The sequence below is a fragment of the Rutidosis leptorrhynchoides genome, chromosome 10, assembly GCF_046630445.1.
Source record: "Rutidosis leptorrhynchoides isolate AG116_Rl617_1_P2 chromosome 10, CSIRO_AGI_Rlap_v1, whole genome shotgun sequence".
NCBI lineage: Eukaryota > Viridiplantae > Streptophyta > Magnoliopsida > Asterales > Asteraceae > Rutidosis > Rutidosis leptorrhynchoides.
The window spans coordinates 231776962-231790591 of record NC_092342.1 but is presented as its reverse complement, the minus strand read 5'-3'; the positions used below and the strand labels follow the sequence as shown (position 1 = coordinate 231790591).

General features: G+C 37.6%; 1 protein-coding gene across 1 annotated transcript; it reads left to right on the top strand.

Moving 5' to 3' along the window:
* Positions 1 to 8858: 8858 nt before the first annotated feature.
* LOC139870865 (secreted RxLR effector protein 161-like) lies at positions 8859 to 13259 on the top strand. Its single transcript, XM_071858632.1, has 2 exons — positions 8859 to 9324; positions 13201 to 13259. Exons 1-2 carry the CDS (start codon positions 8859 to 8861, stop codon positions 13257 to 13259), a joined length of 525 nt encoding a protein of 174 aa, XP_071714733.1.
* Positions 13260 to 13630: the final 371 nt, after the last annotated feature.

The following is a 13630-nucleotide window of genomic DNA, read 5'->3' as shown; positions in this document are numbered from 1 at the left end:
TCGAGCATTCCTGGCGTCAGACCAGTATGTGGAGCAGCAGGTTCTGCTTTTGTCATCCCCCTTTGTTTCAATGAAAGGTCAAAAGATTCGTTAGTAATCTACTGGTAAGCATCACCCAGCTCATTTTCAAACACAAGGCTCAAAAACCTTGAAAAGGGGATCAAATGTGTTCTTTTTGGTGCAAGCACCATTTTCCTCAACCTCAAGTAGATTTCTGCTGCATAATCGATGTTTCTATTGAACAGCAACCCATGACCGATTTTAAGCTCAAAATCTGAGCATTGATCAAAACTACAGACTTCTGGCTGATGCACTGAGTCAGCAAGCCAAAGAAATAATACCACAATGGTGGCATATGCTTCCTTAATGGGCTGTGGGTCATAGCACCAGCATATCCGATGATCTCCAACACCTCCCTTCTAATATCATCACTGGAAGGTGACACAACAAATGGTCCACCAGGCAATTATAGGGCCTGTCTAATAGCATCGATGGAGACGGAGCAAGTTAGGGTTTCAGTAACCATGCCACGAACACATGGTGTACCCTGTAGAGTGCTGATCATGGTAGCCGTGTGCCAAAATCTGCCTAAACAGGCCCGATATAATCTGGAAGGATCTCCGGTGATAGATCTAGCAAGTGGAGATTGCCTTATATACTCGATCATTGTCTCATAGCCCATGTTGGCTTTAGACTTGGGGATTGAGAGGGCACGAGCATCATTGCCTCTTGATAGGCGAATAAGTGCATGATCTGGTGCGTTTTCAGCCTGTACAAGGCTTGGATGAAGGTTGAACAATGGTGCCTGCTCCTCCGGTGCCGGTGGTGGTTGTTGTTGTTACAGTACTGGTTGTTGTTCCTCAGGTTGTTTTTGCTGTTGTTGTTGTTCCTCAGGTTGGTTCTCAATAGGTTGTGATTGTTGTTGTTGGTCTGCTATTGATGAATTTAGAAGATGAATGTTTGAATGATTTGAAGATTTGGGGATTTTTGAGAGAAAATTGTAAATTTGAAAGTTTAATAACCGAAGGTTATTATGGAAAATGAATGACCCTATTTAACCTTTCTGATTGGTGAAAAAGTGCAGGAGAGAGAAAATGGCAACTGTCATCTACAGGCGCGTGGGCAGATTTGACAGACTGGTATGTTTTCGAGGGGACACAGACTGTTAACCTGACGTTTAATCGGCTTGAACACTCATACCTCCCATTAAGCATTAAATACAGTATGTTTTAATTCAAAATTTGAAGTTAAAGACCACAAAATAAAGTTTGTATTAAATACAAAAATTCTTTGTTACATTTAATATGTCGTGTATTTATTTTAAATCATTGGGAGTAAATGAGTTTTAGTTTTAAAGGTATCATTTTAATGTTGTGAGCTATTTATTACTTCATTATGTACATTGTATAACCATGACATAAAAGACATTGTTGTGCTGATTGTTTGACATGTAGGCAGTAAGTAAAAGCTTGTGACTTACTGGTTTGCCCTACATGTTGTAGAGCCAGCACACCAACAAAATTGTCTTTTATTTTAGAGTTCAAGCATACCCAGCTCAGAGGTGAGGTAGTTAAAATGTTTCTCATCTAAGGGCTTTGTGAAAAGATCTGCTAACTGCTGGCCTGTTGAAATGAAGTGAAGCTCCACATCTCCTTTTTGAACATGATCCCTTATGAAGTGATATCGAACATCAATGTGCTTTGTCCTTGAATGCATCACAGGATTGTTGGTAATGGCAATTGCACTGGTGTTATTACAGTAGATTGGGGTTTTTGTAAAATGAACACCATAGTCCTTCAGCTGGCTTTGCATCCACAGTACTTGAGCAGTACAGCTCCTAGCAGAAACATATTCTGTCTCAGCAGTAGATGTGGACACAGCATTTTGCTTTTTGCTCGTCCAGCTGACTAGCCTACCACCCAGTAACTGGCAACCACCAGTAGTACTTTTTTTTTTTGTCTATTTTACATCCTGTGAAATCAGCATTTGAATACCCAATTAGTTCAAAATCCTGGTCTTTGGGATACCAAAGACCACATTTGGCAGTAGCTTTCAGATACCTAAATATCCTCTTAACTGCAAGCAAATGTGACTCTTTAGGATCAGCTTGATATCTAGCACAGAGACATGTGGCAAACATAATATCTGGTCTGCTGGCTATGAGATAAAGTATGGACCCAATCATACCTCTATATTCAGTGATATTGACTGGTTCACCATTGGGATCAGCATTTATTTTGATAGATGCTGCCATTGGAGTCCCTATATCTTTTAAATAAGTCAGACCAAATTTCTTTAACATATCTTTGATATATTTATGTTGACTTATAAAAATCCCATCATCAAGTTGTTTAATTTGTATTCCTAAAAAGTATTGCAAATCTCTCTGTAAACTCATTTCATATGTCTTTGACATAAGTTTTGAAAAATCTAGACAATGTTTTTCATTTTTAGATTCATAAATAACATCATCCACGTATATCTGTATCAGCAACAGATCACCATCTATCTCCTTTGAGAATAGAGTGGTATCAATTATTCCAACTTTAAAGCCTATACCAGTGAGATACACATGAAGTGTCTCATACCATGTTCTTGGTGCCTACTTTAGGCCATATAGAGCTTTATCTAACATGTAGACATGGTCCGGATATTTACTGTTTACAAAATCAGGAGGCTGTTTGACATAGATTTCTTCTTGCAGCTTCCCATTTAGAAATGCAGACTTAACATCCATCTAAAATACCCTAAAGTTCATCTTAGCAGCATATGCCAAGAATAGTATAATAGATTACATCCTAGCCACTGGTGCATATGTCTCTCCATAATCCAATCCTTATTCCTGTTTGAAACCCTGAGCTACCAATCTAGCTTTGTTTCTGACAACAATCCCATCTTCATCCATCTTATTCTTGAAAACCCACTTGGTACCAATGACCTTCTTTGTTTCATCATCAGATTTAGGTACCAATGTTCAAACCTTATTCCTATCAAACTGGGAGATCTCCTCTTACATAGCTCCTGCCCAGCTAGGATCTTTGATTGCTTCTTCTGGAGATGTAGGTTCAATGGTAGATACAAAGTTTACATGCATACAAAAGTTGCTGGTTGCATGTCTCCTTGTCTTAACACCACTAACCAGATTACCCATAACCTACTCAATTGGATGCTCCTTTATCCATCTAGTGTTGTGAACAGGTGAGCTTGTTGTGGAACACACATCATCTTGATCATCAGCTGGTTCAGTAGTATGAGCAGCAGTAGTAGATAGCTGTTCATTATGAGTGAAACCATTACCAGCTTGTGATCCTTTAGAACCAGTAGACCTTTGTTCAATTTGTAGTACTTCAGTTGAGCCAGTAGGTCCACATGGTTTAGACACAGATGGAACAAAATATTCCATCTCATCATCAGAGAACCCAGCAACATGGATTGGTGAGGGAGTTGCTGGTGGTTCTTCATCATCATTAAGAGCTTGCTGAGTAGGCTCTTCAAATAGTAACTCCTCATCTTCTTGGCCAGAAGATGAAATGGGGGCAGTTTCATCAAATGTAACGTTAATGGGCTCTTCAAAATAGCCCCTTCTCTTGTTGAAAACCCTATATGCCTTTGACACATTGGAATATCCAAGAAATATACCTTCATCGGCTTTAGTATCAAACTTACCAAGCTGGTCCCTATCGTTTAGAATGTAACAGGGAGTGCTAAATACATGAAGAAATGAAATTGAGGGTTTTCTTCCTTTGAGAACTTCATAAGAAGTCTTCTGATATCTTTTCACAATTAAAGACCTATTCTGGGTAAAGCCGGCAGTATTCACAGCTTCTGCCCAATATGAATTCTTCAACCCAGACTCAGCCAACATAGATCTTCCGGCTTCAATGAGAGTTCTGTTTCTTCTTTCTGCAACACCATTTTGTTGTGGTGTTCTCACAGCAGAAAAGTTTTGTGAAATACCTTTGTCAGCATAAAATTCTTCTAAAGTTGCATTTCTGAATTCTGTACCATGATCACTTCTTAGCTGTTTCACCAGTTGCCCATTCAATAGTTCCATTCTTTTGATAAAATTGATAATTTCATCAGCAGCTTCACTCTTTTGCTTCAAAAAGAATACCCAAGTGTACATGGAATATTCATCAACAATAACTAGTGTATACTTCTTCTCACTACAGCTGGCTACATTAACAGGACCAAAACGATCCATATGAAGTAGGTGAAATAGTTTCTCAACAGATGAAATCTGCTTTGACTTGAATGAAGCATGGTGATGCTTCCCTTTTTCACAACCAGGACACAATCTGTATTTTATATAAGACATTGTGGGTAGCCCAGAAACCAAACTTTTACTAGATAATTTATGAATATCTTTAAAGTTGAGATGTGAGAGCCTCTTGTGCAATAACCACTTGAGGTTGTCTGCTGCCTTTGAATAAAAACAAGTATCTGTTGTTTTGACTACTGTGTTCATGTCAATTTGATACATGTTCTCATGTCTTTTTGCTGTCAGCAGTGGCTTCTCCGTCTTATCAAAAATAGCGCCAATTTTTCTTCTGAATTGGACTATGTTACTTTTGCTTTTCAGTTGGCTTATGCTGAGTAGATTGTGTTTGAGCCCAACGAAATATGCCACATTTGAGAATGTAACATTCCCATTTGTTAAAGTGCCAAAACCTTTTGTGTAACCCAACGAATTATCTCCATACGAAACAACTGGACCATCCTTTTCTTGTTAGTCCATCAGCATAGACTTACATCCAGTCATATGTCTCGAACATCCACTATCGAGATACTAGATATGTTTGTTTTGAATGCCCTGCATAGTAGCTAAGAGATTAGTTCTTTTTGAGAACCCATCTAAGGATGGGTTCTGGAAGGGTCATCTTTGATGATCTCTTCCTGTCTGCTGGTTTGCTTGAAGAGGTAGCAGCAGATGAGGTTTAGGTTTGAGTACACTGGTTTGCCAAGTGAAACTTGCTGCCACACTTGTAGTATTTTCTCAATTTTGGTCTAGGTGAGTGGTCATACACAGACTTAATGGGGGCAGTAAGATCAGGCCTGCTTTCAGCTATAGCAGCTATGAGTTGGTCAAGCTTAACAGTCATTATCTCAGTGATCGATGACCCAGCACACGATTCCACAATTTGGTCCACTTTAGCTTTTCCCTTAAGGGCAGCTTTCTTCTTGGAACCAGTACCATAATCATGGTATACTGATTTTCCTTTGTTATTTGACGAGTTAGTGTGGGAAGTTACTGGCTTGTTAGCTGATACCGGTTGACCAGTATGAATCTTAATTGCTACCTTTGACTTGCCGGTATTGCATTTTGCTGGCTTGTCTGCAGCTACTGGTTGACCAGTATGATTTTCATCAGCTGGCTCAGCATTGGTGGAATTTGAACACGAAGGGGAATCAATTGATTTTAACTTTCTTCGATTGTTTTCGGTGATTTCTCTTTTAATAAGTCTTTCTTTTGGAGTCATGTAGTAGATGCTAGAGGGGTCAGTAGTCTCATCAGTTGAGGTACTGGCTTCTCCTGCTCTTTCTTCATCCTTCATTATCTCTTTCATGGCAGGTGTTGGGTTAGCAGCAGGTCTTACAAATTTATTCGTGAAGACCTTGTTACCATTAACTATCTTGGCAAAAGTAGTTGGCAAGACAACATCAGGATCCGTTTCAAGCACATGGACCATAAAAGTGACTTCAGCGTGAGCAGCAATAGTAGCATAGTCACCAGCAAAGAATGCCTCAACCTGAGCAGGTATCTGCTCATTAATGCATTTGGCTGTGCGTTGAGCAGATAAGCAACAAATGGCTACCACATTTTTAAAGTCAGTAAGCTGGTTTTGAACTACTGCTGCATCTGAGTGAAGAGATTTTAAAGCATAATTTTGTTTTTCAAGTTTAGAAATTTCATCTTTCAAGATCTTAATTTCATCAGATCCGCATTTAAGTTTTTCGTTTAAAGACTTAATTTCGGTTTTGAAAACTTCTTCACGTTTACTGCCTCTGCTTATGTCAATTCTTATGTAGTCAAACATTTTAGCTTTTTCATCATCAGTATAAGTTCGAAAATTTTCAACTTTATACAGCATTTTAGATTTCCATTGAGGTGAATCCCTTTTTAGGTCAGCTTCCCTCATATCAGCCACAAATGTACTACCATTATCATCCTCATCAAACTCCTCAACCTCTTTGGTCATCAAACACAGCTTTTACCAGAAGCATAACTAGCACCATCACCATCAGTTTCACTGTCAGAAGATGAAGATGAACTGGTTTCATCCCAATCATGATGCTCAGCTACTAGTACCTTTTCTGGCTTCTTCTCCTTTTTACCAGCCTTTAAGCTTTCCCTCATCTGAGCCTTCATTGCTTTGTACTTGTTCTTGTACTTTTCTGCTTTTGAGAAGGAGTTAGCATGTGATGTTGAAGGTTTCCTGGACATGCATTCAGTAGCAAAATGTCCAACCTTCCCACAATTGTAGCACTCAAATTTAAGGCCCTTGACTGATTTTCTGCCATACCTAGCACTTGGCTTCTTACTCACTTTGTATGGTTTGCTGGTTCTACTACGATTGAACCTTTTGAACTGCCTAGCCAGCAAATCCATATCTTCAGCAAACCCTTCCATATCATCCTCATCATCACTGATTTCCTCAGACCCAGTACCAATATCCTTCTCTTCAGCTGACTCTTCTTCTGCCATCAGCTTTTGAACCAGTAAAGTCTTTTGGGCTTTCTTTTTAGCAGCAGCAACAAGAGCAGTATCATCTGACTTTGTAGATTTTGAAGTGGTGGGGCAGACTTAAAGTTTTCTTTCAAATTAAGCTCAAGTTTGGCCTCTGCCTTCTCATGATTCCAAAGTGTACCATACAGAGAAGACATGTTAAAATTCTTTAAAGTCTGAGTGGTTCTTAATGGGTCAGTATTAAGTTTCCATTTTGTGGGCAGTGAGTCAATGAATTTGTTGACTTGTTCAAAGTCAGTATATGTGACTTTCAAGGTGTGCAAGTCAGCAACTAAAGAGTTAAAACCTAATGAAGGTTTGCTTAAGTGTCTCAGTTTTGTAGGTAAAGAACATTTCATATTTTCTTTTCAAAGCTATAATATTATGTTGCCTAACTTCATCCATACCCTCATACCTAACATCAAGATAGTCTAACATAGCTTTTACATTTGATTTTCCCTTAATCAGTTTAAACAGATGGTTAGGTAAGGATATTGCTAACAAGGTTCTGATCTTAGGGTCAAGTCCAACACGACCTTTTTCCTCATCCACCCATCTAGATGGGGAAAGAACAACTTCTCTGCCAGGAACAGCAGGAGTGTCTGTTGTAGCAGGTACACTATCAATTGTTTTAGTAGGAATGAATGGACCATCAGTAGCAATGCCAGGCATGAGTGGGTCAATAGACTCAAGGTGAAGCAGAAACCTAACCTTCCAGGTTTCATACTCATCTTCATCAAACTTAGGTGGTCTATTCGATGACCCATTTTCAAGGTAAGTTGTGTATGTGTATGCAGCCATGAGAGAATTCAGATCCAAGATATTAAATTATCAAGACTGAAGCCCTGATACCAGTTGTGGTCCCTTGATTAACAATAAGAGTATTGTAGAGAGGGGTGAATACAATTTTAGTTTATCTTAACAGATTAAGCTAATTAGTATTCATGCAAGCAAATTAAATAAGTGTCAAAGGTAATTTTCAACGATTATTCTTTATTGATATAAATCACAAAGAATCACAACTATCCTTGGCGGAATGATAGTTGGTTGATACAAATTCACCTAAGTTATAGGTATTGAGGTTATCTAAAGCTATTACACGTTTGGACTCTTAATAAATAAAACCCACACCACTAGTTGTTACAATAGTGAATACATCAATTTATAGTAGTCCTATTAACCGTGTAAATATTCTATTGTCCACTGGTACATAGGATGTCTGTACTTGTGGGGACAACTGCATAAGAGAGTGTGCTCTCTTCTTTCCTCTTTGGTAGCTATTTGCAGGAACACCCCGATTCGGTTTGGCACCACTATTTGATTAAACAAATAGAATGTTGTGTTCCCTAGGCATTGATAAAGAATAACACATGTCTTCACATGCGTTAAACTTTTGCATTCCCACTTGGTCTTGTAAGGTCACTTGTCAGCCGCCGACGCGTGTCCTTTTCTGTTCAACTTTGTCTTTGACTTCTGTTAAATAGTACAATTGATGTAGACCACTAAGGTAACCACTATGCTTGTAATGGAGCATAGTTGTCTTGTGCAGTAAGCTGCTTTCCAGTCATGCTGGTTCTTCTATGTTGAGTCACTTGATATTCTTAAATTGCTGGGCACACATCCTGTGCTAATTGAAGAATACTGTCTACATTGTGCTGGTAGACTAGGCAGCAAACTAAACACTCAACACAGTAATATTTGCTGTCTATACATAAACAAACCTGTGCTGGATGCACATAACATTCTAGAATAAATATTTGCTGTTTTGTCATGATTAAATCCTTAGTTACATTGGGGACTCAACAGATATGTTATCCTTTGTCTATATGTAGATGATATGCTCATTGTTGGTAGTAATGAGAAGATGATTAAATCTATAAAAGACATGTTGAAATTAAAGTTTGACATGAAAGATATGGGTTTAGTGGATGTGATATTGGGAGTAAAAATCACACGAACCGAAAGTGGACTTATTCTAAGTCAAACCCATTATGTGGATAAGATTCTTGAGAAGTTCAATGCTAATGACTCTAATATAGCTAGAACTCCCATTGACCCAAGTCAACATCTAGTTAAGAACAGAGGAGAACCTGTTAACTAGTTAGAATACTCAAAAATTATTGGCAGCTTAATGTATCTAATGAGTTGTACTCGACCAGACTTAACATATGCTGTAAGCAAGCTAAGTAAATACACGGGTAATCCAGGAACGTTTCACTGGAATTGTATTACTAAGTTACTTCGGTACTTAAGATATACTCAAGAGTACGGGCTGCATTATAACAGATATCCGGCAGTGATTGAAGGTCACTGTGATGCAAACTGGATATCTGATACAAATGATTCTAGAGCAATAAGTGGGTACATATTCACACTTGGAGGTGCTGCTATATCGTGGAAATTGTCTAAACAAACGGTTATTGCTAGATCTACGATGGAATCAGAATTCATCGCTTTAGACAAAGCTGGTGAAGAGACAGAATGGCTACGTCAATTCGTTGAAAATATACGAAGGTGGCCTAAACTGGTGTCGACCATAAGTATACAATGTGATAGCCAATCGATGATTGGTAGAGCTCATAGCACAATGTATAATGGTAAGAATAGACATATATGACGTAGACATAATACAATACAACAACTAATCTCTACAGGAATTATCACTATTGACTATGTGAAGTCAAAGGATAATATTGCGGATCCGCTGACAAAAGGCTTAAGCAGAGAGTTAGTGTATAGGTCGTTCGTGGGAATGAGACTGAAGCTCCTAAAAGGCTAAGTTTATATGAAGGAAAACCTAACTCAGTTGACTAGAGATCCCAAGATCTGAGTTCAATAAGACAACCTATTTGTATGAACTGGCAAAGTCACTGTGGGGGAGTTAATTAAGTGGGGTCTCTTCGAAGGGTATTGTTAGGGTACAATACTTGATAAGCTCTCGCAAAACCAGGCTAATGTTCAAGACCAGAATGAACATAACTATGAGGACTTGAGATTGTCAGGGAGAGTCTTGTGTGAAGCGTATTATCGCCTACACAAATGGCAGACGAGTTTAAAGACATAGCCGTCTACTCAGAGCCAGTAGACTAAGTGTGTTTTCACAAGTAAAAGTTCAAAGGGTAACACCTACTTATCGTATGTAAGATTCAACCGCTAAAATTTAATCGGAATATAGTTGTTGCTAAGAAGCGATCTCCATTCATGTGGGGGATTGTTGGAAAATTTGGTTGGAAAAAGTGTGTTTCACCAATTTTTGGAAACAAATTAATATATAATAAAGTGAGATATATTAACGACTATTTAGTGGGTTTTCTAGCCACTAATGAGAGCTTTAAAACGAACTAAAGTGTGTACAAAATGGGTTAATGGTGAATGAGATATCGCGTCTCAAAGTTGCTAGTTTAAGTGCAAAGTAGAAGCAATTTTCAATTGAAATGGAACTTGTCCCACATAGGAGTGGGAAAGAACTTTTATGTAGTATATAATTGGATGAATGTAAGCTATGTCAAGATGTTATGGCATGTTTTACTCCTTTACAATCACACGCGCACGCGGGGGTGGTTGGGGGGGAGGTGCAAAAAATCTGGATTTGGGCTTGGGATTCATTGCGTGCCCTCGCGACCTGCGGACACGAATGCAGCTCCGAAAATCTGGGCCCGTGCGGGCCATTTTTTGCAACACATTTTTTATTAGCGTAAACCGATTTTCTTGTCCACCAAGACAAACGATTTTTCTTGTTGACCAAGAACAAATCGTTTATTATTTTTGGTTGATTCTATAAATTGTTTCCTCTTATATGTGATTACGTTTGCACTATAAATACCAAGCTTTGGTATTGGAAAACATACACAAAAATGAATTTACTTTACTTTAGTACAGCAAATTCTTTCTCCAGCAAACTCAGTTTTTCCTTCTTCCCTCGTAACAGCTTCAGCCTCCCTGCTTTTGGTCATTTTTTAGGCAAGTGCTCTCGTCCGGTAGTATGCTGCTTCGAACCGGTGTACCCTAGGAACAGACGTCGAATCTGTTTAAGGGAATTGTGTCAAACACAAGCCCGGTCCATCCCTCTGTTTACTTTAATCGTATTTACTTTCCAGTTTATTATTGTATATTAGTTATGCATGTTCTGTTTATGAATTTTATATTACGCTTGTAATCTGTATGTTATCTGTTTCGTATATATGTTTTCTACATATATATGTATGTATATATATATATATATATATATATATATATATATATATATATATATATATATATATATATATATATATATATATATATATATCTGAAGATCCAACGCTCAGTACCTCCTTTAGAAATTAGGGGATAAGCAAATTTGATTTTTCTATATCTTTAAAATTAGAGTTCAAATTTAAAAAAAAAAATGAAAATAATATTCATTGTGTAGATTCCAATTTGTTTTTATAGCTTGTTATCATACATCTAATGTATGATAGATGGTTAATATAAATCTGATGTATGAGAATAAAAAATAATGAAAAAATGACTAGTGACTAAAAGAAAAATAATGTTTAAGGTTTACTAATTAGGGTTTAAAATATTGGATTTAGATTTTAGGCTTTAAAGTTTAGATTGAGTTTTAACACGAACTCTTTAGAGTTTAGATTTTAGGATTTAGGGTCTATGATAAGCTGATGTAAAAAAAATTGTATTTTTTCCCTGAATCTAAACAATTAATACTAAGCACAGAAATTAAAAATTTTCATAATCTAACCTTTAATTTTAAAGATATAAAAAATAAATTTGCTTATCCTCTTATCTCCAAATAGGTGCTTATCCTTAATCTCTCCCCTATATAATTATGAATATGTATCTCTGTGTATGTGTGTGTGTGTGTATATATATATATATATATATATATATATATATATATATATATATATATATATATATATATATATATATTAACGAGGAAACCCCCTATGAACGAGCACATTGGCTCCCCCATAGAGGGTAAACCTAGGGTAATCAAGCCTCTCGAGCGCGAGAGATGATTCGTTTTGTGACCAGGGTTCCAAAATAGTTCAGTTTATTTGTTTTGGAACTCGTTTGGGCTGCCAAACGAGGTGCGTTTGGGCCAGATTACTGATAAATACCCTTGTGTTGTGGGGTAGGGAAATAAATCCCAATTAAGTAAACTAGTGTACTTCATGATATCTCATTCTCTCCATCTCTCTAGAAATTACTAAATACACTCCATACCTTCTTCATCTTTAACCATCAAACGCTAGATTCCTAATTTGTGTTCTAGAACTCAAATTATTTATATCATCTTGTTTCTCATGATTTACTTAGTCTTTTGAGGTAAGAATCAAAGTTTGTCAAGCTTTAATCTTTGAGAAAATAAGGATTTTGTGTTAGGTTTGCTAAAAGTGTAATTTGGGACAAAATAGTTTGATTTAGATGTTGTTTGTGTCAAAATCTTGTAGGTTTATGTTTCTTGATGTTTAGTGTACTTCATCCGGTCAGTTTTGAGGTCAGAAATGAGCTCTAGATCAAGAATTGAAGAATTTTTGGTGAAAACCGTAGCTGTGTTCATCTTCATCTGCAGATGAACACGGTCGGCCGAGTGTCTCCTGACACTCGACCGGCAGTCTCGACCATCGACCGAGTGTGTAGACCATCGACCGAGTGTGTCTGGAAGTAACTATCGATCGAGTGTATGCGGCTGAGTGTGTGTTGACAGTCAGCCGACTTTCTCTGACAGTCGATCAAGGGTCTTTGGCAGTTGAAATTTTACTAAGTGATGATGTCTAGTTGTTATGCTGTTCATATGTCTAATTTTAATTATAAGACTGTACTAACTTGATTTGCCTTATGTTCTGGTGATAAGAATAAGGTTGCAGCTCAGTGATAGATTATCTGAGCGAGTTGCTGGTATTCAGTAAGTGAGTGTATCTCCGGATAGAGTATTAAGTAGCTGACACGCTACTTGTTCAGATTGTTATTACCATGTTGATTTATTATAGCAATGTTCAGTGTGATTACCATGTGTAGTTAGATATTGTCATGCTAGTTAGGACGATTGCATGACTGGTTATATGTGATCTTATGTGCACTGTTTGTTTAGACACCAACTGAGGCATCAAGGTTGGGAACCCACCGAGGCGGCAAGGTTGGGTTTGTGTGAGGTCGACCTTGGTAGCCTGGTCGGGTCATGGTATTACTGTCTGTTCAGTATACCATAGAAGGATGCATGTGTTGCATGTGGACGGTTATGCAGTGGATTCAGTAAAGCGGACTATCAGTAGATTGTAGCCTGATCAGCTAAGTCGTGTGATCATACAAGCCATCGATCCTCATATTGTCATTTATGGATGTTGTATGCTAGTTCAAGACGTTAGCATAATTGTGACCCTTGCATGTTCAGTTTGCATATGCTTGGTCTGTTAGATAGTATCCATTCACTTTGCAGTTGTGCTAATCCCCTACATTTCTACCTATTGCAGGTTCAGGTATTGTTGGTCAGACGGGTGTTGCGTTCGAGTTAGAAGACATGTTTGACTAAGAGCTTAACTCTGATGTGTTCTTACTTCATTTTAAATCTGGCTGTGACCAGAGTTTTGTACTGTTTTTATGTAACACCGTCTTTGTGTAGTGTTGTAATGTATGTTAACACTAGTAGTTTGAAAACTTAATTTTTGTAAACATTAACCAGAGCTATTTTGATAATTATCTTTAATTTCGCTGTGAAAAAAAATCAGGGTGTTAAAATATATATATATATATATATATATATATATATATATTAGTTTTCTTGCCCGTATCCTCTGATACTGATTTTCCATCGATGTGAGCAGAGTGCCGATTTTCTTACTTAAACTAAGATTCGTTTAGAAAGTCTCTCCCCCGTGCGTTCCCTTCGTGCGATGCATGGTT

Bases quoted from the DNA above. Each gene is read 5' to 3' on its own strand.
- LOC139870865 (XM_071858632.1), top strand. From the start codon at position 8,859: ATGTATCTAATGAGTTGTACTCGACCAGACTTAACATATGCTGTAAGC. The intron at 9,325-13,200 runs GTAAGAATAGAC...TACCTATTGCAG, and splicing joins TCATAGCACAATGTATAATG to GTTCAGGTATTGTTGGTCAG.